General features: G+C 38.4%; 1 protein-coding gene across 1 annotated transcript in view; it reads right to left on the bottom strand.

Annotated features, from left to right (window-relative positions):
• Positions 1 to 9,274: 9,274 nt before the first annotated feature.
• The window catches only part of IL17REL (interleukin 17 receptor E like), a gene marked incomplete at both ends in the record, with an annotated part of 48,303 nt that continues 32,062 nt past the window's right edge, over positions 9,275 to 25,515 (bottom strand). The window contains 12 exons of the mRNA XM_084306100.1: positions 9,275 to 9,302; positions 10,244 to 10,298; positions 12,413 to 12,470; positions 13,554 to 13,613; positions 16,113 to 16,258; positions 16,636 to 16,693; positions 17,935 to 17,982; positions 20,351 to 20,514; positions 22,239 to 22,293; positions 24,151 to 24,222; positions 24,386 to 24,525; positions 25,365 to 25,409. Of these exons, the coding sequence (XP_084162226.1) occupies positions 9,275 to 9,302; positions 10,244 to 10,298; positions 12,413 to 12,470; positions 13,554 to 13,613; positions 16,113 to 16,258; positions 16,636 to 16,693; positions 17,935 to 17,982; positions 20,351 to 20,514; positions 22,239 to 22,293; positions 24,151 to 24,222; positions 24,386 to 24,525; positions 25,365 to 25,409 (929 nt within the window). The remainder of the gene's footprint in view (positions 9,303 to 10,243; positions 10,299 to 12,412; positions 12,471 to 13,553; positions 13,614 to 16,112; positions 16,259 to 16,635; positions 16,694 to 17,934; positions 17,983 to 20,350; positions 20,515 to 22,238; positions 22,294 to 24,150; positions 24,223 to 24,385; positions 24,526 to 25,364; positions 25,410 to 25,515) is intronic.

Below are 25,515 nucleotides of genomic sequence, written 5' to 3'. Positions count from 1 at the left end.
ACAGCAGAGCACCCATCCAGGAGTCACAGTGTTCTCTCTCATCTGAGGCAAGAACACCATGGGAACAATTTTGGTATACACATTTAACCATGATACACAATGTCTCTCTCCCAATAAGATAATGACAAGTGCTAAACAGCTCTCACAAATACGTTTACACTGTCTTTGTCATCTTGGCCAAGGAGTAAGTCTTGGTTTGAAGTACCAACTTGTGCAGACCAGGTGGCATATATTGCATTCTGGGGCTGTTTCCAGAGCAGATTGGATATATCCACACTCCCTGAGGGGAGGGAAAGTGCCCTAGAGCCAAAGATGTACACAAGCCTTGTCTCAGATGGGAAAAGTTGGTTTGCTCAAAATGAAAGCCTTTGAGACAACTAAAATGTATGTAATGTGGATCATCAAAACCCTGAAGTAAACTGGAACAATGAAGTTTTATCTGAGGGACTCGAAAATATTTCGTTGACAAATGAAAAAAAAATACCCAAAACTTTTGTATTGCCCAAAGACTGAGGGGCATTTCACAATGCTCTTTAAGAGCCAGTTTCCTTAAAGTTGGCCCCATATCATTAAGTTCCTGATAAGACCTTTGTAGCAACTGGAACACATTTACCTCAACATCCTGTTGGTGTTTGTCTCTTCAAAGTATCCCTTTAAGTTAGATCCAGCTGGCTGCAATTGAAAGTGTTGCCTCCTCAGAGGCATTCCACCTCCCAGGACACAAGGAAATATCTGCAAGATTTTACATGGAGAGAAGGGACAAGTTTCTAGCTCTGCAGATGGACAAAACAGGAGGCCAAGAGAGAAAGACAAAAAGTGATTAATAATACATACAAGAACAGATCTCCATTGCCATTTCTGGACAACAGAAAGGCAGAAGAACAAAGCTGTCACTCTGAACTCCAAGAGCTCTGCTCACAGGAGAAAAAAAAAATGTTTGTCAGCGAGGAACAAATACAGGCTTCAGCTGTGAAAGCATGGGTTCTCAATTCGCCCCTGGCCTTTGCCAGACTTTGGAGATGCCACGGAGGCCTAAACCCCTCAAGGTATCCAATGCAAGAACTCCTGAGCTCATTTTCATGTGGAGACCAGATGGAGCATGCAATGGAGCAGCAACCAGGAGTGAGAACTAGCAAACAGCACTGAAAAGCAATGCAACAGGACAGCATCTGAAGGTTTTGAAGTATTTGAAGCAAGAGTTGAAGGACATGAAGTCAAGTAGAAGAAAACCAAGGGTTGGATTTGACTGCAGTATATACAGACAGGCTGGGAAGCCCTCTTGCAACAATTCCCTTTGGGAGTGGGGATGGTGTCTGGTGAGCTGGCCAGCAAGTACTCTAGCTATTTGTTCAATATTCTCCTGGTGGTAAAAGCAGAAGATAAGTCTGATCACCTTGAAGCTTACAAACAAATGTGATTTGTAACAGACCCTCAAGGAGCTTGAAATGGGCCTCTAGAAAGAAACTTGAGGGTCACAGCTGGCAGCATCACAGAAGCCAGCTGCCTGAAAATTGGCCAAAGGAATTGAGTCAGACTAGCTGTTTGTGACAGTTTTCTGCTCATCATTAACTCACAGGAACTTAAAATAAAATAAAGATACCCCAGCTTGAATCACACACACAAACACATACAAAAGATTCTGAAGGAAGGGACCCCAAATGAGGTAGGCCATTTGGCTCTGCTCATATGTTAAATAAGACAAGACAGAAAAAGCTATTTTGGGAAATCCAGCTAATCCAGCTCTAATAACACTATCAAATATAGTGGTATATCCAGAAAAAAAGACTAAAGCTGTGTTTATATGATAAGGTAAGGATAGATACCAGATAGCTGCCTGTACTCTGACTTGGCCAGAGCAAGATATCCTCAATCTGGAAACCATATTATTGCAGTGCTGTGGTCAAGCTGATCTCTCCTGCTTTTCAGTAAGTCTTATTAGTTTAGGCACACTGCCACACAAATGTAGTTAAATGTCTTCCAGGACCCTAACGCACAACCATCTCAGAGCACAGACAAAAAATCTTTTATGATCTAGAAATAACCTGAGACATTCAGACACTCATGGTTGTAAGGTTCAGCAGTATCACCTGGGCAGGGCACACATAAGAAACTGGAGAGGTAAAAGCATACATCAATGGACCATGCAGAACATTTAAGGGTTTTTACAATTTGGGTATCTGCAGACATAGAGAACCATGCCTTCCAGTGCAATATGAAGGCAGTCAGCTGGCCAGGGTATTGCAAACAAACAAACCAAACAACAAAACAAAACAAAAAAATCAATGAATAGAAAGACAGATGTAGGAACAGATTCTGGATTTAATAAAAAATGTGAATAGAGAGAAGAGGAATAGCCACTGGAGAGGAAGATGACTACCATAATATCTGCACTACTGCAAGAGAGGAAGAGATTCATGATAATAAAAAGTAATTAAGGAAAGTGAAAGTTCTACTACTAAAAATAAAGAGAAACTGACAGTAATGTAAAAAATGAAAGAAACGGCTTTGCCAAATGACAGTGCCTTTAAGGGGAAAATGATCACACACAAAATAAACCCTATTCAAATATATGGCTGTTGTGTAACTCTTTCCACCCCTTTGAATTACACCCTTGCTTTCTCTCCCTACTTTTAGGACTGTTATTATTGAAGAAAAAAAAAAAAAAAAAAAAATCAGGTTGTTTCCATGCCCCTTCTAAATCATGCTCTGCATTTAGGAACTGAGGCATAAGATGACTTGCCAAGGACTTGGCAAACCCTGAAGCCTTGTGGGTAAGCCCACAAGCATGCTGAAGGGAACTCTGTCAGACAAAGATGTTCTGGGACTGTTCACCTGCCATTCACCATGATGCTGCGCCCCATGAAGGCAAGACAAGATAACACAGGGCAGCAAGGAAGGTGAGAAGCAACCAGGTAGGACTAATGCAAGCGCTGGATGCAGAGCAGGACATGTCTGGTTTGTCTCCACTCACATTCCCATTTTACATGGAGTTTCTTAGTGAGAAGCAGGTCTGACCCAGAAATGTGAATCACACCTGGCTGGCTGGCTTCACCTTCCCCTCTCCTGCCTGACACTCTTTGTCCCTCCAGTCCATCTTTCCAACCTCACCTCCCATCATCCCTGCTTCTGTTGTTGCATGTCCACTTCAGCCTTCAACCTTTATCGGATTCCTTCTGCAGGCTTCACATACACTGCTTCCTCTTGAGTGTTTCTGCCTGCCTGTGCCCAGAGATGGCTGGAAGTACCATCTCCCCATCTTTTAGCTAGTCATCATATCTCTGGGCCTCTGGGCCTTCTTTTGCCTTTCATCCTTTCTTCTTCCAGATGAATGCCATCAAACTCATGCTAAAACTGCTGGTCAAGCACAAAACAGCTTCAGAATGTACATGATCTACGAGGGAAAAGCTTGGAAACCTCTGCAGAAGGAGTTTAGCCACTCAACATGTACTGTGAAATACATGAGAATAGTGGCCGCTGGCTTAAAGACAACAGTTTTGTGATTATATTGACCTCAGAATGAAAAGGTCCAACACCTGACTGCACTTCTGTGGAGACAGCAATGAGGAACACGATAGAAGCCTGATATGATTTTGAAAACCAGACCTTCAGAAGCTAGATAGGGACTTCCATAGCTTAAAGGCTAATAAATGGTTTAGGTTTCATTAGTCAGCATGTCACTGTTGGCAAGAAATGTATCTTACAAATTCCATCTCTTTAAAGAGGTGGGCTAGATAAACGATCATATGTTTTTTTAGTAGATAAACTGTCCTGTTTGTATTGCATCAGGCACATATAAAGGAGTCATTTGGTCCAATGTAAGCTGAAAAGTGGATGAGAACTGTTTTGACACCAACGGCTCCTAGGAAATTGTAATTCCAATAGTTCTTGTGAATCCAAATACAGGAACTTATACTTGTGCATTTAGTCAAAGTTTTGAAAAAGTGACACCTATTGCCACATAAAAGAGTGCAACTTGAGCCAATGGCATAGAGCAGAAGAAAAACAGAAGAGGAATGGGAGTAATAGCTCTCACCACTGCTACTGGACTTGTTCCAGTATGACACTGAACACTGCAGCATTGTTTTTTCTCTAAAGAACTTTTCAGACAAGAGGGAGAAGTTGTCTTCTTAATACAGGAAATATATTTCTGTGACAACAAAAAACTTGCAGACAATATGAGATATAAGACAAAATCACCATTTTTAAAAGCCAGCCTTTAATAAGATATGAGCAAAGGAGAAATAGCTCATTGAAACCTCTTGAAATAAATCACCAAGCTTCTCCTATTAGCTAAGAACAGCTAAGTGATCAGGTTGCAGTGTTACACTGCCATTCAATCTGCTATCTAATGAACTAAGAGAAGCAGCATCCCTTCCACTTCCTTGTAGCTGGGTTGCTTCCCTTGCGGTGGCTCACATGTGTGACTTTGCAGTTCAGTGACTCAAATCAGCAGAAAACTAAGCATACAAAAGTAGTCATTATTTCTTTTCTCATTTATTTCTCTGAAATGGTTTAACAGCAGTTTACTAGAAGGCCAGAAAAGAGATGGGTGGGGAACACAATCTGCAGAGCACTGGATCGGGTCTGCTGTGGCTGTTACTATGGCTTAGTGAATATACAGCTACTCACTAAGATGTGGCAATTCAAGTATGCTGCTCAACTCTAGCTTGCTACCAAGGAAATGTATCCAGAAATGCAAACAAAAGACATCCAAAAATACTGCAGCAGGATCAGTCTGGTTTCCCACACCAGACTAAATGGGGGTATGGCAAGTAAAAATAAATTCCTAATTAGTGGAGGAAAAGTGCTTTAATTTATGCGGTATCTTTAAATGATAGTTTCAAGTTTGTGCAATGTACTAGCCATTACTGACAGTCTTTTGAAAAGATTACTACAGAGCATCCATCATCCCTTTTGCTATACCTCAATGGTAATCTGATATATGCCAATATCTTGGAAGAACTGGGACATTGATGCTCTGTGATAATTGAAAGGATGTCCATATGAAATGGAAAGCAAGTAACTGTGATTTTTTTCAAAACAGGGTGGTCCAGCTGGGCTCACAATCAGCAAGAAGGGAATTTCCTTTAATAAACATGGAGGCACTACAGGATTAGTCAAGTCTACAGGCACTCACATAGGAGATTTGGGGATTTGGCTATTGTTGCAGTATCTTGAGTTGTGCATTGGTCAATATTGCAAAACTATTGCATAGTTTGGGTGAGAAAAAGAAAACATTTCACATTTCAGTGTTCAGCTGAATGAAGTGAATGCTTTTAGGGCTGGAAAATATTCTCATACCTGATTCTTTCAGGATTGGCCTACTAATGTCGAAAATGTTTTGTGAAAAAGAAAAATTAACAAATAAAAATAAAAATGTGTTTTTGCATCTGTAGCATCACAAGTATACTAGTGTCTGGTAGCTTAGTAATGCGGAAGTCTAACTACTCTAGAAAAAGCAATATCAGAGTGCAACTCCTTCCAGGCCACTACATGTATAATGCAGTCCTGTTTGAAAGAGCTAGTTTCAGGTGGAGCCAGAATTTTGTAATCAGAAGAGATGATGTTTACCTGAAGCGGTGTATTAGAAACAGAATTCTTGAGGTTCACATTGGGAGTCAATCAGAAGAGCTATCCGCAATTTTCTCAGTATACAAATGCAAACAGGCAGATCTGAGCCAAAGTATGGAAATACAGCTAGGGATTACTTGCAAACATTGCTATAGGCAGGAATGTCAACGGTAAGCATTTAGGCTAAGCTGTCTAGGCTCCCTCAAAAACAAGTGCCAAAGTAGAATATACTAAGTTAAATAAACTTAGGAAGTAGCTATCACTGCGGTGGCAATCATGGGAGTCTGGACTACTACCTATCAGTGAACTGTTAACTTTCAGACATTTAAGTGGCATGTCTGCTACCTTCACCATTCAAGCTTTACTGTGAAGCAGCACCAAAGTGATCAGGACCAGGTCCCATTCTGTTTGGCATTACCATCACTGCAGCCAACAAGGGAAGATTTGACCATCTGATTTAGCATCTGTACAGCCAAAACAGGATCTTAAAATTGAAAGGATCCAGCAACCTCCAGTACAGATATTGTTACTTCAGGACCTTATATGAACTTGTCATCAGAGGTCATATCTTGTCATGGATACACTTTGGTTTTCAGATCCTACCACAGCTGTACAAACTTGATTCATTTTCAGTCTGAGGACATAGACAAAAACATGGTGTTTTTACTTCAGCTGGGAAGCTGAGCTCCACCACAGCCACTCTCTCACTCCCTCTGCTCAAAGTGAAAGGGGGAGAAAATACAATGAAAAGGGAACAAAGGTTAAGATAAGGGCAGGGAGATCATTCAACAATTATAATCACAGGCAAAACAAATTCAGCATAGGGAGATTAATGCAATTTATTACCTATTACTAACAAGCTAGAGGACTGAGAAACTGAAAGCAAATTAAAAACACCTGCCCCCCATCCTTCTTCCACCTCCTCCTCCTAAGCTGTACAGGTGTACTGGGTCTGGCTGGAATGTTAACTTTCCCGGCAGCAGCCCATACAGTGCCGTACTCTGTACTTGTAGCTGGAACAGCAGTGTTATCACACCAGTGTTGTGTCTACTGCTGAGCAGCAGTGGCACAGCATTGGGCCTTTCTCTAACCCTCCTAGGGGGTGGGCGAAAAAGTGAGGAGAGAAACATCACTAGGGCAGCTGACCTAAACCAATCAAAGGGATATTCCATACCATGTGGTGTCACACTCAGCAATAAAAGGTGGAAACAGGAAGAAGAGGGGAGGGGTGGGCTCTCGTTGGGAAAACGTCGGTCCTCCTCCTGAACACCGGCTGCGTGCGTTGAGGCCTTGCTTCAAGGACGTGGTCAATCATCGCTCATTTGTGGGAAGTAGAGAGTAATTTCTTTCCTCTGCACTTCTATATAGCTTTCATTTATTTTGTTTGTTTGTTTTCCTCCCTTTTTCCCCTTTCCCTTTTATTTCCCCTTAGTTAAATTGTTTAGTTCATGGTAGTCTTTATTTAATTATTATAATTATTTCCCTTTAATTAAATTATCCTTACCTCAACCCGTGAGTTGTTCTTTGCTTTACTTCTCCCCCTCCTCATCTAAAGGAGGGGGAGTAATGAGAGTGGTTGTGGGGTTTAGCTGCCCAGCACGGTAAAACCACCACAACAGGGGAATGGGGTGTGTGGTCACTGCTGCTTCTTCATGGTCACTCTCTGCCCCTCCTCCAGTGTGGGGTCCCTCCCATGGGATGCTCTCCTTCCTGAACTGACCCTGTGGGTCAGGGAACTGACCCTGTGGGGGCTTCCCACAGGCAGCAGCTCCCCCCAGACCCCTGCTCCTGCGTGGGCTCCTCTCCATGGGCTGCAGCTCCGGCCCGGGGCCTGCTCCTGTGGGGGCTCTCCATGGACTGCAGCCTTCTCCAGGCCGCAGCCACCTGCTCCACTGGGGGCTCCTCCACCCATGGGGGGGCTGCAGCGTGGAGATCTGCTCCATGTGGGACCCATGGGCTGCAGGGGGACAGCCTGCTCCACCAGGGGCCACTCCACAGGCCACAGGGGAACTGCTGCTGCCTGCCTGGAGCACCTCCTGCCCTCCTCCTGCCTTGACCTGAGGGTCTGCAGGGCTGGTTCTCACTCCTCTCTCCCAGCTGCTGTTGCACAGCAGTTTTGTTTGTTTGTTTTTGGTTTTGCTTTTCTTAAATCTGCTCTCACAGAGAGCAGATCACTTATTGGCTCGACTTTGCCCAGCAGCAGGTCCCTTTTGGAGCCAGCTGGAACTGGCCCTTATCTGACATGGGGCAGCTTCTGGACTCTTCTCATACAGGCCACCCCTGCAGTCCCCCACCCCCACTACCAAACCCTTGCCACGTAAACCAACCCTTCCTACAGAAAATACTTCTCCACTGGATGAAAGTGAGGAGACTAATGTTACAATGATCTCTCTGTTTAATGTGTTGTTTCTGGCTGCAATTGGAAGGGTATTAAAGGAAAAGCAGATGTCTGACTAGATCGGTGCTTCTGTTTCACAGCCAAAGCAAGTAACCAAATGCTTTAGAGGTGATGCCTTCCCGCCTCTGCGTTTGGAGCTGTGGCACTGAATGGAATAAGAATATATCTAGGAGGTATGCACTGTGGACAATTAAGTTTTAGTATTTAAGTTTTAGAGCCAAGCACCATTTGGCCTCTTGAGGGCCACTCAAAAAACTTGTGCTTCAATGTAGCAGCTACATCTCTTACACCATTTGTAAGTCTTCTGTAAATTGTTCCTTTTAAGTCTTGAAACAAAAAAACACATTCAGGTGGAAAATATTTTTTATTGATCAGCTTCTTCTTCCAGACCCTTGCTCCCCACCCATATTCCTGATCCCACATGAGCAATTCCACATGGTTTCAGGATTTGTTATTAATCATCTTTTAATTGACTTTATTTCCTTGTTACACAACAGGAAGTAAGTATGTTTGACAGGAGTATTCATTGAAATAAAGCCCAAATGTTTGATAATCAGTACAGTGTGTAATATTATTCTCAACTGTTAAGTATAAATACTGATATAATGGGAAAAAAAATACTTCAATTACTTCCACCAAACTGTTTCCTTCTAGGTAGGCTGGATTTTCACATGACAGTTTTAAATAGCTATCAAACTGAAGACATGTACCTCCTCAGACAAATGGGAAAGTCATCTCCAATTCAAATACAAATGCAAACACAGAAAGCAGTTAGATATATTTAAGGAATATGGTCTGTCATGGTGAGGTCATGGCATGAGAAAATGAAGGAAATTACAAAGAAAGACAATGTAACAAAGATGAGAAAACTTCCTCTATTCTTCATTTCCCAAAAATTTTTTGCTTATGGTTTAAAAAGGGAAGTTACAAATAAGAACGTCTGAAATTCTTGTTCCATAGGTACATGAGGTACTGTGAAAGTATTTATTTATAGTATATGATATCAAAAACATCAATTTCAAAGGAAAATGTGAACCTGATTCTCTAACTACATGATCTAAGGGTTCTCTAACTACATGATCTAAGACACGGTTTGTTTTGAAATACTGGGAAATGAGGAATCATAATCCAGCTTCTTTTGGACACATTAAAATAGGCATAACTTGCTAAATTCTTCACCCATTTGAATAATCCCACAGTAATTTGGGGAATTTATTAAGGTGAGAGATAACAGTTTGCAAGTTACACCAAAATACAACTTGATGTTGCAAAGCCACTATGGAAATTGAAAGTGTGTTGTTAACTTCAATGCAAGGAATGCATACTCTTCATTCTGGGGGAGAAACAGAAGAGGTGAGATTTATTTTTTTTCATTTTCTCAGAACTGTGGGAGATTTCATTGCATTTATACTGTTGTAGTTAACAGTAAACTTAACAATTTACCTCTACCTTGAGGACTTGACTGTCACTATCCAAATCACTCAGTCATTTTGAACAAATGAACAAAAATTAGATGGTTCTTTCTGAATGGTATCTTCTGGCAAGGCAAAAGGCAAAGACTGCCTCAAATCAAAGATGCATATGTTCTGCAGGACTGCATCTTTTTCTCGTCTTCAAACAAAGGTTTTTCAGAGCATCTCTACTCTTTATGGAGCTCTAGGTTGCTCTTACTGTTCTAGTTTGCCTCTCAAAGGACTTTCTTGAAGGAAAAGTTTTTGAAAATCTCAGGGTCCTTCCAAGATCATACATACATTGGCTGCATTAATTACCGATTTATTTTTTTTACTGCATAGGAAAAAAATGCCCTTGTTTCAAAAAGAGTTATGGGAATGAAAAGATACAGTGGAACAGCTGAGCAGATGTATCCAATGAGTGAGAGCACAGAGGGGACTGTGATCTCCCTGCAAATGCTAGGGAAAAAGCAGGAAACAGATGCTAATAATATGAAGGTCATGCTCAGCAAATCTGAGATTGTTCTAGGGTTCTTGAAGTTCATCGCTTTACAACCTTCTTATTTTCAGTGGTTAATTGTCTCCTTTAGTCCTCAGTCTTTGGCAGCAAGGTTGCTACCCCTGATGCCAGACTGTATATAGAGAGATCAAGAGGACAGGAAGAGGGGACAGACAGGAACCTGATATTCCTGACAGTAAGTATAAATTTCACTTTGACATTGTTTCTGTTCTTTAGCAAGAGTAATGGTATGTTTTCAGGATTAACAACTCTGTCAACTACTAAGAGTTTTTAAACAATGCATTAAAGAGAATGGCTGAATACCTGTGTGTCATGGCCTTTGCGGGGCTTCCATTACCATATGTGTGTCCACGAAAACCTAAAGAAACAAGTTCAAATGTAAGCTGCCATTGTGTTTTCCTTATGGTTCATATATCTATTTTCACATTAACTTATTCAGGTTATTTTTTGCATTTAGAATATATATGTTTCTTCCTAAATGGGTGAACTAATGTCTCAGAATATTTGGCTGCATTAAACAGAATCCAGAAAAGTGGGCAGAAGAAAAAAAAAATGGAAAGGAAAGCAAAGTTTTGCCTTTGGTTTTGAATAACAAAATGCATGTTAATAACATCACTGCTCTTTCAGGCATGCTGGTGCTGCATGGTACCTTTAACATAATGTAGTAATGCTGTCGATTTCTATTTCACAAAAAATGTATATAGTAAGTATCATAAGATCGTTTCTCATTTACTTTGACGTTTTATACAATTTAAATTGTCACAAATTATGGACAGATCCCATCTTTAATATTCCCTTTGTCCTTGTGTGGATTGTTTCTCGTAGCATCTTAGGTTCAAAGACACCCTAGATGAAATAGTCTTTAAGAAACTTTCATCATCTCTTGATTTTGAAAAGCTAATACTTGTGAACATTTTTGTTATAGAAAATAAACATTTGAGAATTCAAAACTCTTAGTAGTACACATGACAAAACAAGCAGTTTTGACTCCCAATGAGCTATTAAGAGCACAAGAATTACGTCAATGATCTGGACCCACACAGTTCAGTGTCCCATCACTGATGCTGGCTTGCTCCACCTGTCTCAGAGGGAAGTTTCAGTAATCCCCTCCTGATCAGATGGCAGAGATTGGTTCATCCCCCTGCTAATATGGATGGCATTATCCCAAAAATATGAATTTTGGCAGAAGCCAAAAATGTGTTGCATGTATCCTTCATACAAAAAAGCGATCACATATTACAGTTCTGATGTACTTGATATGCACAGTTTATCTTTTATTTTTTTTCCTCACAATATCAATTTTCACAGTATCTCCACAAATTCTTCATCAGAACAGAGACTAGGATGACGAATTCCACATTTTAATCAAATAACGTCCAAAAAGTTCTTTACTCGATTTTCAGTGTTCCACCATTTTCATTTAATACACAGACCTGTTCTTTCATACTATAAAGCAGCGGGGAATTCCCAGGCTGCCATCTCTGGAGCCTTCTGTTATTTTAGATGCTTTTGTCATATCCTTCGCGTTTGTTAAAAGGAAACTATGAATAAGGAAAATGCATCCAGATTACATGAATCACATCACTCAGTATTTAATTGATTCACCTTGAGTGGGCTTGTTATGAGTTTGTAAGTACAGAAAAAAGGGAACCAGTGGTATGCCAGTGCTTGCAGAGATATACAGTTAGACTACAAATTCAAGCCCCCTCCTTTTAAGTATCAGAAAATATGTCATAGAAATTGCTGTTTTTATAATGAACCGGGAGAGACAGTGTTTGCTTGGGTGGGTTTGGGGAGTTTTTTGGCAATGAGAAGGCTCAGTTTGAGCCTTCTCTCAGCTTGACTCCTTTCAGACTTTGATTAGATTGATTAGAATTAAATCAATATAATCCTCTGCTCATTGCTATAAACCCCAAAGGCTTTTACTGCAAATTCACTAGCTTTTATAGTGACATACTCTTAGGATTTGGAGATTCAGAATCCTCTGGCATCGTGAGCATATCTGAGTGCACCTCAAATCATAGTAATATCCTCAGAGTGCTTCAGTGGAGAGAACTTCCACCATCCCATTTGCAGAGGTGGAGGATTAACAGTAGGGCTATGCTGCAATCACTACAGTGACAGAACTGTGTGCCTACTTGCCAAGGATTGTTCTTAACTAGTTAACTCATGTACCAACAGCAAGGTAAATATAGGTGTGGTATGCAGAACTTGGCACAGGCTAGAAAATTCAACCAAGAAGCAGAGAAAACACAGCCACACAAGTTGCCCTTGCAGTAGCTAATTAAAAACTACTTCAGGTATGAGTACATTGTCTATAAAGGAAGCTGAGCATATCTAGTTCACATGTAGACATTGACATATAGTCAGAGGAATCCTATCTCAGTTTCTCAATGAAAGCATGCTTCACCTGAGATGCTCTCTTCCATACAATCAAGACCTAATTTTTCTTTTGTTATCGTTAATACTTACCACAGTGGATATCACAGATCTGCAGTGGAACTGAATAATCTACATCTGTCCTCCAGCCCTTGTAAAAGAAATAATTGAGTCTTATTCCACTTTCAGCAGTACTGTTACTAAATACTTCTGTTGACATAAATAATAAAGCATTGCTTTATTAGTCTACTCAACAGATTGCACTCTTAATCTGTTTTTAAATAAATGCATATGGAGACTGTGGTCTAGTGAGACGCAATCACTTTTAGGTTTCCAGAGGATAAAGCTAATCAGATTTTTTATTTTTTTTTTTTGAGAATTATACTCCAACAATGTATTATTTACACAATAAACAATTTATACTGGAGAATATCAATTTTATCACCGAATCTGACTTTCCACCAGGGAAAGAAAAATAACTCTCCTTGCCAAGAAGGCTTTTGCCAATCTCACTTTCATCCTGTCCTTTTCTTCCTAACAGCAAAAAGTGAAGCTGGCAAGGGCCCTCCAGGGCAGCTGCTGGAGCCTCATAGGTCTGGCTGCCAGTCACTCTTGTCTGGTGTCTGTTGAGAACATTAACTCCAGAGAGGAATAAACCTATCATCTTCATGATCATTTTCTATTAATGTTGTCTTAAAGTAGTTTAGCTACAGCGGTGTAGCGTAAATGTCAGAAATTTGCTCTGCTGTGCTTTCAGGAGTGCTAATTCCAGCATACTTTGTACTTAGTGTACTGTTAGCTAACTGCCTAACCTTTCTAGCTAATGTCAATTTTTGAAAGATTCATCTATGATTTGCTTGGATCTTTCAGCTAACTATTACAAAGGAACCTATAAAGACAGGATTAACAATTCCCCGTTGATATTCCTTTATCTGGCACTTACAAAGAGGAAAGATTGTGGAGAGCACCTTCTCTGTTAATTAATATCATCTCAACAAGAGGTGGTGGCAGCGCATCAAGCCATAAATAACGCTCTTTGCCAATTCCATTTGCACAGTGATCAGATCTGGTTAGGAGGAGGAAGCTATGGGAGTTCCAGCTGTTTTTTGTTTGTTTGTTTGCTTGCTTGTTTTATTGGGGGGGAGGGGGGGGGGGAGGGGGAACATGGAGGGAAGGGGATTAATGATGATGTGTTTATTTTGTACATAGTACTTGGCAAAATCAAGACTCATACCTGAATGCAAATTGTTGATCCACACATTTCCTGTGACATAGTGATTGATACAGAATCACCCTAATGAGTAAGAAAGAAAGAAGTTATTTTCCACACCTCAGAACAAAGAAAATGTATTTTTCTTTCCACCTCTCTGGTTCCTTTGCCAATAATAGTACATGTCCTACTATGCTGGAAAATTAATAAAGTATACATTCATTATGGAAGGTTACTTATTTTCAGAAATACCTCTAGCTCTCTATAACCATCAGCAGTTGGTGTCATTTTGCTCAATACAATTTGGACAGCACAGGAAGAGAGCTAATATTCCTGCATTTTGTGAAGTACATAGTATTAAAACGGAGGAGTATTAAAAAAGGGAGTATTAAAACTCCCTGCTAAGCCTGCTGACACCATGTTAGCCACTGAACATCTTCACTTCTATCCCCTGGTGTATGTGAGTTGAAGGAATGACCCTTTCTTTGCAGTTCTTGTGGGTTTCCGATCATATTGTATGCCAAGAACAAGCTCAGCCTTAGGGTAAAATTGTCCTAAATGACTGTCCTGACACTTAACATTTGATTGTTTATGGTTTGTCCTCAAAACAGTGTTAGTTTGTCCACTAATAACTTTGCATCCTACACCGTTTTCTTTAGTGTGGCAAACTCCTAAAATAATTTGGGGTAAATTAGGTGAATGTGTTCTTGCTCAAGCACGACTGAACAATGATTACTAGAAGGAACATCGGTTTCTGGGAACACAAAGCTAAATCATGATGAAAATTTTGTGTGTATTGCTCACAGTGGTAAGACAGGAACTGTACATAATTTACATTGGTTCCCATAGTGTCAGAGTAGCAGAGGAAATCACAGCTTTGTACCAGAGGGAAGGAAAAAGCATTTCTAAATGCAGCAGTGCCCTTCATGAAAGACACAGTATAACAGCTGGCTCTGACTTATCAGTGCTCTACCATTACCTTTCTTACTTTGCAATTCACACAGGGAACCTTTAAAACTGAAAGTCTACATTCCACAGATTTTATTTGAAATAAGCCATCTGAAAGGAAGTGCCACTACTAAGTGTTCACTGAACATAGTCTTTGACAACTCTGGTACTGTAAAGATCTCCATTTCTGCCAGTAATACAGCACTTCCCCAGATATCTTGCCCTGTTAGAACAGACTCTTGATAGTTCCACCTGTGCTCTCAGCTCTGAAATCTCTTGACAGTGCAGTTACCACTTCAGCACATCCTCAGCTTGTGCAACAAAACTCAGAGTTGGAAATCTCTGCTTTTAACAGCTGGTCTGTTACACTTGGAACCAGAGATGTAATAAAAACCAAAACTGATTTATTAGAAAATAAATTCAGTGTCCACCCCTTTGAGTTTAAGAAGTTGCCTGCTTCATAGTTACCTGCTTGTCAACTACCCCTTGGTATGTGCACCCTGCACACTGAAAGGATCAGAGGTACTTCAAAAATCAGTTGCAGCTTATACATGCAGACAGTGACAAACTACAGCTAGAATATATCCTAAAGAGGACAGGTGTAGGAACTACAGTATGCTTGTGTCTTCTATAACACAACCCCATGAAGAGAATTCAATGGACACAACAAGGAATAACAGTACAAATCATAAGATCCAGATTTCTCAACTTTCTCAAAATCTGTCATGCAACATCTCATATGCTTCGTAGGCAGGGCAATGGCAAGAGCACACCTTTGGGGGTGGACATAAGACTACTGAGAAGCTGGCAGTTGAAACAGCAGGGTGCCTACAGCTCCTACAGACTATTTTGCTAATATTCTCCTAATAGAAAAATAATGTTATGAACACTCTTAAGCTCTTTGACCCTGCCTTCCAGATGTACCTCCCAACAGATCACAGGTCAGGCCAACACGGTAATTGGTACGCAGGCCTGAAGGGCAAGGGCAAGCCACAGTGCTGCACTGAAAACATATGGGATACATGCTTAGCTGCAGGAGAGGAATGAGGCTCCCATTTCATGACAAGCTGCTGCCTGAAATAGCAGTCTCACCCTTCAACAATCTTCTCCTCTCTCCCTTCCTTTTGCTGGAAGAAGCAGTTGTGTACTCACACAGTCAGATGGCTCGTACAGTTAATTTGGCTGACTACTCACCTTTTTCTGTATTGAGATTTTTTTGGCAGCCATGAGATTTAGAGTGGCTCAAGATCATTGTGGAAGTATGCCTCAAGTCTTCTATTTCATGAGTGAGATTTGAGATCAGTTGCATCAGTGACCAATATATGAAAAGCTAATAGTTTATATATACATAATACAAAGAGTGCACTACCAAAACGATGTTAAAAGAATAAGAAGGTTCCACTCAATAGTCACTTTCTTTGATGTGACCTATTTGACTTCAGCATCCTTATTTATATTTTGCACAGAGTGAGGTCAGAATTAGAACTACGTGCTTTAAATGTTCTGGTAATTGTTCCAATAAGTACATGCATGTGTTTATCAATGCTTTCAAGCTGCAGAGCAATAAATGGAATAATAAACAAACACAGATTTCATAAAAAGTATCCCAGTCTTGAAGAAATAATATATACAAACCACAGAGACTGAATGGTGCATCCCAAGTGAGTCACATGAGGCCAGCTGCGTCTTGTTACACACAAGCACTGAGAAGTGTGCCTTGGTTTGGGACGTGAAGAAAACTTGTATCTGATCAGCAACTGCAGCAGTTCTCATTTTCCAAGCTGATATTAGGGGGGGAAATACTTATTTTTAGATGTGCAAGACCATATTTTATATTTCAAATTGGTGTATTTAAAACAAAACCTTTTTAATTAGTTGAGTAACTAATGAGAAAGTAACTATTCTCATTACTTTTCTCATTACTTTTTCATTATTATTCTCTTATTACTTCTTCATACTGATAAACACTTAACCTACTGGGAAGTTTATACATACAATTAACAAGCTGTCAAATCTCTTTGCTATAATTTATAAGCTACAGTGATGTGAATACATTTCTAAAGTGAAAGGTTACTTACTGGAGAAGGCGAGTGAGTGATTTATTATTATTATTATTATTATTTTAATTTAATAATATGTAGTAAAAAAATGTGTTTACCTGGAAATTCTCCATGTGCGAATGGACATTTAACCCAAGAGCCTTGCTTGGTTGTAAACTGAAACCGGAGAAATTGGTTAGGAAAACTGATTTTTAAATTTCAGTCTGTAGCTACAGATTCAAGTAGAGATAATCAGTGCATTCCAGAAAGGTGCAGAAAAAGAATTCACAGCTTTCCTGCTTTATAGTATCTTCCAATACTTGATTTAAATTAGGTCCACAATTCTTCAGACATTTACACACACACTAAATTTTACAGAAACATGTAGTTCCATTGACTTAAAAGTAGCCTAAAAGAAAATAATAATATGCCTATATTAATCTTACGTGGCACTTTTTCTCACCTGGAATAATAAACAGTACTCCAGCAAATGTAGTGTATCGATCATTTTTATTATTGAATATTCAATATGGGCAATATTCCACATTAAGTTTAATGCAAGCTTCAGAGTTTGCATATATGACCTTTTTTTTAAGTGGTGAAAATGGAGGGCACAATCTGACCCATGTCCTATCGTTGCTGCTGCACTTCCAAAGAACCTCCTTGTACTGGGTCTGCAGGGATGGAGTCACCCTTCCCTGCAGCAGCCCACACAGTGCTGTGCTGTACACCTGTAGCTAGAACAGCCCTGGTATCACTCATGTTGTGTCTATTGCTGAGCAGTGCTGGCAACATCAGGACTCCCTCCAAACGCCTGATCCTGCAGGCTGAGGGTGGGCAAGAGGTGGGGAAGGGACATAACCAGGGCAGCTGACCTAAACCAACCAAAGGGATGTTCCATGCCAGATGGTGTCACACTCAGCAGTAAAAGGAGGGAAGGGGGAAGGAGAAGGACGTCTCTCATTATGAAGACGTCTGTCCTCCCAAACAACCACTGTATCAAGGCTCTGCTTCCCAGGATGTGGCCAAACACTGATGGGAAATATAAAATAATGTTTTTTTTCTATCTGCATGCTTCTGTGCAGCCTTGTCTTGTTTTCTTCCTCTTCCTTTCCCCTTTAATTAGATTATCTTAACCTCAAACTATGAGCTTTTTTTCTCTTGCCAGCACACTTTTTTCTCCCCATCTGCTTCTGAGGAGTGGGAATAAGAGAGTGGTTGTGGTGGAGTTCAGCTGCTCAGCTGGGTAAAACCACGACACTGTTATTAATTTAATCTTTCACATTTCTTTCATTCTTACTTCCTAGTCATCAGAGCTATAAAACAAAACATTAATCCTAAAGAATATTAGCAATTCATTTTTTAAAGCTGACAGACAGAGGACAGGAAAGATATCTTGTACAAATAAATCACTGTACCTTCATGCAAAGCCTCGGGTGAGTGTCCACACGAGAATACTTAACCTGCTTGAAAAGACAGCACTTGTCATTAGCTAGTTTCATTGGCTAGTTTCAGAAAATTAATTACCCCAAATTTTCTTGGTTTTATTACTGAGAAAGGAACTGGTTTATTTGCTTTATAAACATCTTAGTAAGTTACTCACATAAAATAGTAAGAAAATTGGGTTAATGAATAATTATCTTCTTTTTATCTGTAATGTAGCATTTTTATAGTCAGCCTGACCCTTTAGAGTTTAATTAATTGATTTTGTGGTGACTCGTACAAAATTCTGGTTACACAGTTGTCTCCTTCCAGTCCCTTTTTTACCACCGATCAACAGTACTGCAGACCATTTAAACATATACTCAACATTGTTGTTGAATTAAGACTTCCACCTTCAGTTTAGAAAATTCTCAATTTTCAGTATCCCTATTCAAGAAAAAACTTAAACATAGACTGAACTTTAGAAACCTAAAAAAAAAAAAAAGTCACATTCTTGATTAGCAGTTGTTTACCTCCCCAAAGGCTTCGCCATAAAAAGCCTTTTCTCATATAAGCCATTAGTACCTGTTAAGTGATGTTACTGTAACAAACACCATTGCTCACGTGACTGAGCACAATGGATCCAACACACAAAACATAGTATCATGACCAAAGTAACACCTCTTTCATGTAGCTTTTTTGAGGACAACACAACGGATGTACTTAGGCTTATCTACAGTAGGTTCACAGAAGATATTTCCATGAGAATCCATTCAGAAGTGGAGACAGAATTGCCATTGATAGAGAAAGCCCCATCCTCATTAGAGAGAACAGTTACATAGCATTTGGGCCTAAAAGTGCATAGTTTTAGAGTGTGCAGCATTGTGTGGATTTACTGGGAAGCTGGTACTATTGGAGGAATCTCTGCAATTGTCTCCAGCACAGTATACAAATGTTCTTCAAGGTTTATAGTATAAGAAATGGACTAAATTTAATGTGTGATTCTGTAATACCAAACTTTTTGCAATGGAATAGAAAAATTCATCCTCTCCAATAATATTTGTTCAGCCATTAAAAGCAATAAGTACAGGAAAACACTCATTGTCTGTAATAAACCAACCTTGCACTGTGTTCTGAGTAATAGATATGACCATTACCAGTCAAATCTCATTATATGCTTCTTTATTTTTCCTTTTTTTTTTTTTTTCTACTGCAATGAATGAGCTGTGCTTGTTGTCAGCAGATGATGAATCCCATAGGGACCATTCACATGTGTAAAATTAAATATATTTGTTTTTGCAAGATCAAAGCTTTGCTGAAACACATAATATGGTGAATCTGAACAATCACTGAACACTTGGCCAATCAAAACACTTTCCTAATCAAAAAAGCATTCAAAAGTTTTGAGTCAACTCCCCCAGATCATTTCATCAGAATAAGACTCATAAAGTTTCAAAAATTAAGAATTTGTATTTGATTGGTTTGTTTTTTGAATTGTTACATAAAGTTTACTAGCTCTTCACAATCAAGAAAGCCTGAAACTTATTTTTCAGGATGAAAGCAGGAATTCTAACCATCCTCATAAATCCAATACATTCAGTATTGTGAGATTTATGGTTGAAGTACATAGCAGTTCAAGATAATTGCATTTAAATTCCTTTTCAACTTTAGAATATAAATGCTGGAGGAACTGAGCAATGCCCACAATTTCAAGACATTGAACCCAGGCTGAGGCAGTCATTTCAAAGAGATCTTAATAGAGTATAAAACTACCATGACCTATCAAGATACCATTACCTCTCCAGTAAGATCTAAGGAGATTTAGATTCATCTCAATTATATTTTAGATGTCTAAATGTTAAATATCCAATCCAATCACAATAGACCCTTGTCATTTGTGAAGAGAAACGTGAAATGAGAAACTCAGTGAAGAGAAATGGGTACCTTCAGAGATGTATCCCTCTGGACTTTTTTAGATACCCATCATTAGATGAGAAGAGTTGTCCTTTGAGTATGTCTGCTTCATTTGCTTACTTTAAAGGGAATCTGAGATGAATAGTTCAGATTTGAACACCTATCTTTTAGACAGCAAAGTCAGGGAAGATGAATCATGTCTTTACTATAAATGAAAAGCAGACCCTATCGACCCCAAAGAATTTAGTAAACATTACTAGCTTTATAGTCATCTCCACATTTTATTTGTTAGTAGTGAGTCAGCCATTATTGAGCTTTCTGAATAAATTATGTGGTTAGAGTACAAGAAGAGACTGTGGTTATAAATAGTTTTAAGTATCAGAGAAGAAGAGAGGAATTTGCAACTGCTCTTATTCCAAAGTCTAGCTGTTCATGTTATGCATTGATTTGGTCATGGCCTTCACTCTCAGTGGTTGAATATATCTGCATAGCTCTTACCTTCTCAGGAAAATGTTTGGAAGAGTTTTGTATATCTTCACAGTGGTCATTAGACTTTGTTAATCTGCATAGGTTAACCGTGACAAGCACAGGACAAGCTGGTTCCCAAGCTAGGGTTTGTGTTGCTGGATTATAAACAATATTATCCCATAGCACCTTTGTATCTGTGAGAAAAAGTAGAAACATTGTTCAAAATGTCAAAGAATGAATAAAAACCTTTCCTAAAATTGGTACATATGTATGTGCTTAAAACTAAAACCATTGCAATTCTGTTCCCTTGTCATTTACACCAATCAGGAGTGTTTCATGCTGTGACAGTGTAAAACAGTAATTCATCCCACTGAAGTGTTGGCATTTGCTGTACAGATCATCTCATCAACCGGAGAGCTTAGCCTGGTCAGTCTCCTACTATGATGACAGATAGGCATCACCAGGGAATGTTGCTTTAGATCTTAAGTAGGTCACATAACCTCCTGGAATTGCATTCCTTGACTATCAATCATAGAAGGAGTGTAATGCAAGTACATTTCTAGCCAAGGACCTTCAGTATATGGTAGATTCAAATGAATTCATACGCTAATGATTGGAGGTCCTGGCACTGGAGGCTCAGGCTCCATGAGTGTTCTGAAGAACTTACATGCACGTAGCGCAATGAATATGTAAGCTATAGAAAGAGCATGAGCGTTCCTGTAAGTGCTCTCCATTGCATAAATAGTGTATTTTCCCTTTTTATTTAGTCAAACTGCACTCCATTGCTGCAAAGGGATGGTACTGTCACAGATACTATATTCTACCACAACAAAATAAACCAACAGTGAAGCCTGGGTTAACTGAGGAGGAAATTGCTTCCATTCTAACACAAATGTATTGGTCCTGCAAGAACGTGAAAGCATTGCAGTGGATATCTATGTATTTTAATGGAGTTTGGAGGTACTGCTGGAGGTTGATGTTTGTAATTGCTCTCAGAGGTTGTTTTGTTGTGTTTTTTTGTTTGTTTGTTTGTTTTTTAATCAAATACTAAAATCCCTTACTACTCAGCATCATCTGGATCAAAAATATACTAGTACTTATGCTGGACTAAACAAAATAAAACTATTCGTCAGGATGTACTTTTTCTATCTCCTTGGTAGAACTTCTGGTAAAGACCTATACAATATGAGAATTTCATTTTCAGCTGTCATCTCAGACCAAAATCTGACTTTGTTGGAACAATTTATGCAAATAGTTTCCCATTATGTATACAATGTTCCATATGCAGTTAACTGTCATCTTTCTCAATTCCCATTAACTTCCCTTTCCGAATTCCCAATAATCTTCTATTTATTACTGGTTTCCTGTTTGATAACAAAATGTGTTTAAAAACTTGTTTTCACCTTCATTCATTTCTTATTCTTGCTCGTAATGAGCTAGCTTGAGATATCTATTATAATAAATAAGTAAGCAAGCTGATTTTATTGCCTGGTTATCTACTCTCCTATGTGTTATAACTGACACTAGAGAAAAATTTTTAAAAATGCTCCTCTTGACGGGGGGGGGGGGGGGGGGGGAAGAGTGACTTTTTCTTCATCTCTCCAGTCTCTCCTTCAAGATAGGTGTCAGGAACCTTCTTCAAATCTTTCTTCAAAGCCCTCTCCTCACGTCAGCATTCCTTGCATGTGACTTCAGAAAATGTGGGAAATGACTAGAAAGTTACTTAGTGTTTATATTGGCAGAAATTTTATGAACAATTTGTTCTGAAAGTTATTTCATCTACCCACAATATAACAATGTGACGATTTCCTTGCAGTTTTGCAATGCCTGGTTTTCACCTTAGATTAATTTCAAATTGTGACATATTACTGGAACTGCTGAAAAACAGTCAGATAAAGAGTAATCACAAAATACTTGCCATTTTCAAAGGGACAAAGTTGTATCCTCCTTGCATCTGGAACTGCCAGCCAACCCTATAACCCAAAAAGTTTCCGTTAACTAGAGATTTTCAGGAACATGAGTTTTTAACATTTCAGAAAGAATGCGACAGAACAAACATCCCACCAAAGACACATATGCTATGTTTATTAGTTTGGGGAAGCATTTTTTTAAAGTATATTTTGCACTAGATATCTGTTTTATTGTTCATCATTATGGGGTTCATTATGGAGCTCATAAACTAAGGTGATTTCTTCTACCCCTATATTCCTTCTATTTCTAAATCATATATTTTAGCCCGATTTCATTTAGGAAGTCTTACAGTTTGATTTTCATTGTTTCTTACACTGTCATTATATTCTAGGGGTAACCAAAAACAATAGAGAATCATAATACAAGATCTCATGGCTTTTGTTATGGTTAAGAATGTATCCCTAAAATCTGAGGACTAATACTTAACCCAATCCTGCAAGTATCTAACGCATGTCTGCTACTATAACCTAATTATTTAGATTCATGTGCAAATATATTTATTACTCACAGTCCCCATCTGTTCTTTCAGCAGTCATATTATGGGATTTTCTATATATATGATAGGAGAAATAATATCTTTCTAGTGATCTCCCACCTTTCAGAGTGAAATAAAACAAAATACACTAGGTTTGGAAGAGACCTCCTGGTTCAACTTGCATATTTCGCATATCAAGGTATGCGAGATTAGGTGCCTAAAATATATATATCTGAATGTAGATTAAATGCCTAAATTCCTATTACAGTGGCCATATGAAGATGTAGACAATGCAGCCAGTGGAGTCTACAGTGCTATCCTGCTCATCTCAATAAGCAAATACTCTTGGTTCACTGAGTAACTTTATAGGCTCTGCTGATTGCATTAGCCAGATTACCATTGACTAAAGAGCTTGGACATCTAATACAAATGTAGATATCTACATCTGGACATCAAAAATGGACATCATTCCATTTTTGCTAATCATTATTGAATACAGATGCAAGATTTGCCTGCATTATTCCATAGAAAGCCTTACCTTTACTTTTGTGTTAGCTTACAATAATCTAGCCCAGTAGACCTTTGTTCAAATTTACATCATGTAAGCATGTTCATTTAATCATCGTATGATGAACTATTACATCTAGATTTTTTTCCTCCACAGTTAGTTCTAAATTAGGACTCACAATGGACAAGTTGTTTTATCAGACCACATACACGAACATGCACTTCATACTTCATCCTCCTTCAGTTATTTCACATATGAAGATATCCAGTCTCTTGATTCTCTTCAATTACACCACTCAGCTGCATTTTCAGCAAATCTCATTAACACATTCCCACCTTCTGTGCCCATGTGATCACCCAAAATATTTATATAAGACCCAAGTGTCTTATATAGACCTAAGTGTCTTACATAGACCTTATATAGACAGACCTAAGATCCTTAAATAACCTTTCTACTAGTACTGCCCCATTCAACAGAAGTAGTTTAATTAGCCCTCCATGGAGGTGTTATCTACCATACGAATCTTGTAAGCCCCAGCTTCCTCAGTTCATCTTTTAGTTTCACATGTTTCTACATCAAATTCAGATAAAATTTGCTGTCTTTCCATTACTTATAAAAAATCAAATTAGCCTTACACAATACTTTCCATAAATTAATGTAAATTGTATTCATTTTTCCTTTTATCTCCATTTTTTAATTAGTGTTTTCTGAAAAATCTCCTCTGCATTTACATAACTATAAGGTCAGATGAACCTTAGTCAAAAACATATCTCTAGAGCCTTTTCGTACGGATTTTTCCTCCTTTTTTTTAGCACAAATACCAGATAAAATTTCTTTAATCAGAAACACAAGTACATATAAAATCCAGACTGTTACCTCAATGCAAAGACAAGGAAGTAGCTGAGAATATTTCAGAGAAACTGATTTTAAAGCGTCCTTCCCTTTTATCTGAAATGAAAAAGATGGTCATGAATCCAGGACAGTAAATAACTTTCAATAAAGTTAAATAAATACATAGAAGGTTATTTCTTATACATATGATCTCAGTGAACATTCCTACATACAATTCTCACACAAGTTCAAGAAAGGAATGCTTCAAGCTTTAACTCACCACAGCAAATTGTCCCACATCTTCACAAGTAAACCATTTGTGACACAAACGAACATAATAATCTTGATCTCGAAGAAAGTTGGATACATTCACTGATATGATTTTCTTTGCCCTTTCTACATTATAATCTAACTTTCCAGCTGAAAAATAGAAGTCAAAGGTAGAATTATTACACCTGCTTCTGTATTGCTTTATATATTTCTGACTTCATTATTGCTTTATAGAAGATACAGAATGAATCTTGTAACTTGATAGAGATGAAACTCAACATTTATAGATTCTTACCTAGGATATTTGAATTCATTCTTTTTGTATACTGTTATTCCTAGAGGTCACCTTATTTTATAACATATCATAATTTTCAAGATAAAAACTTTCAATATTACTAATTTTAAATTAACATTGTCAATATTGAGAAGCCAGGACATCTGCTGATTGTACTTCAGCTTCAGTATGAGAAATATTATGTAGATCATATACAAATAATTGAAACAGACACACTAATAACTACTTCAAAAGCTGATTATCCTAAGGCTGAAATCTTGTTTCTTTGAAAATATGTGCAATTATGTCAGATAAATAAAATTTCTTCTTAGTATCTTTTTATTATTATTATTATTCACAAGTACCCCAAAATTAGGATAGCATTTTTGCAAATTAACCTGATTATGAAATCTGTCTATAGACAAAATATGAAACTAGTAATACCAAGTGCATGATAAGGACATAAACCTATTTTCAAAAACTTAAGTATTAAATAGATTGTAAATATTTTTACCTGCTATCTAGCATTTCCAAGTCTATACAGAGAAACAACAAACATTTCCAGGACTTTCACAATCCAATGTATAAGTAGCAATAGATGTAAATTGTCTTTTTTTTTTTTTTTTTTTTCTGCTTATTCAGCTATGGAAACATATCATTGTACAGGTCACCAGAAATATCTCACTGCTTCCAGTTATATAAAAGATCAGCTCACCCAAACAAGCTGGAATATATTTTCCCACGTCACTGTTTTTGCAATCTGTAAAATAGAAGCCAGAAGTTTCTTCAGTGCTGCTTTATTGATACAGATGTGTAACTAAGGCTGCCAAATTATCCAATAGTTTACCAACAGTAAGCCTATCTCA

The sequence above is a fragment of the Netta rufina genome, assembly GCF_964035555.1.
Source record: "Netta rufina genome assembly, chromosome: 1".
Lineage (NCBI taxonomy): Eukaryota > Metazoa > Chordata > Aves > Anseriformes > Anatidae > Netta > Netta rufina.
This window is presented reverse-complemented; position numbering and strand designations above follow the sequence as displayed.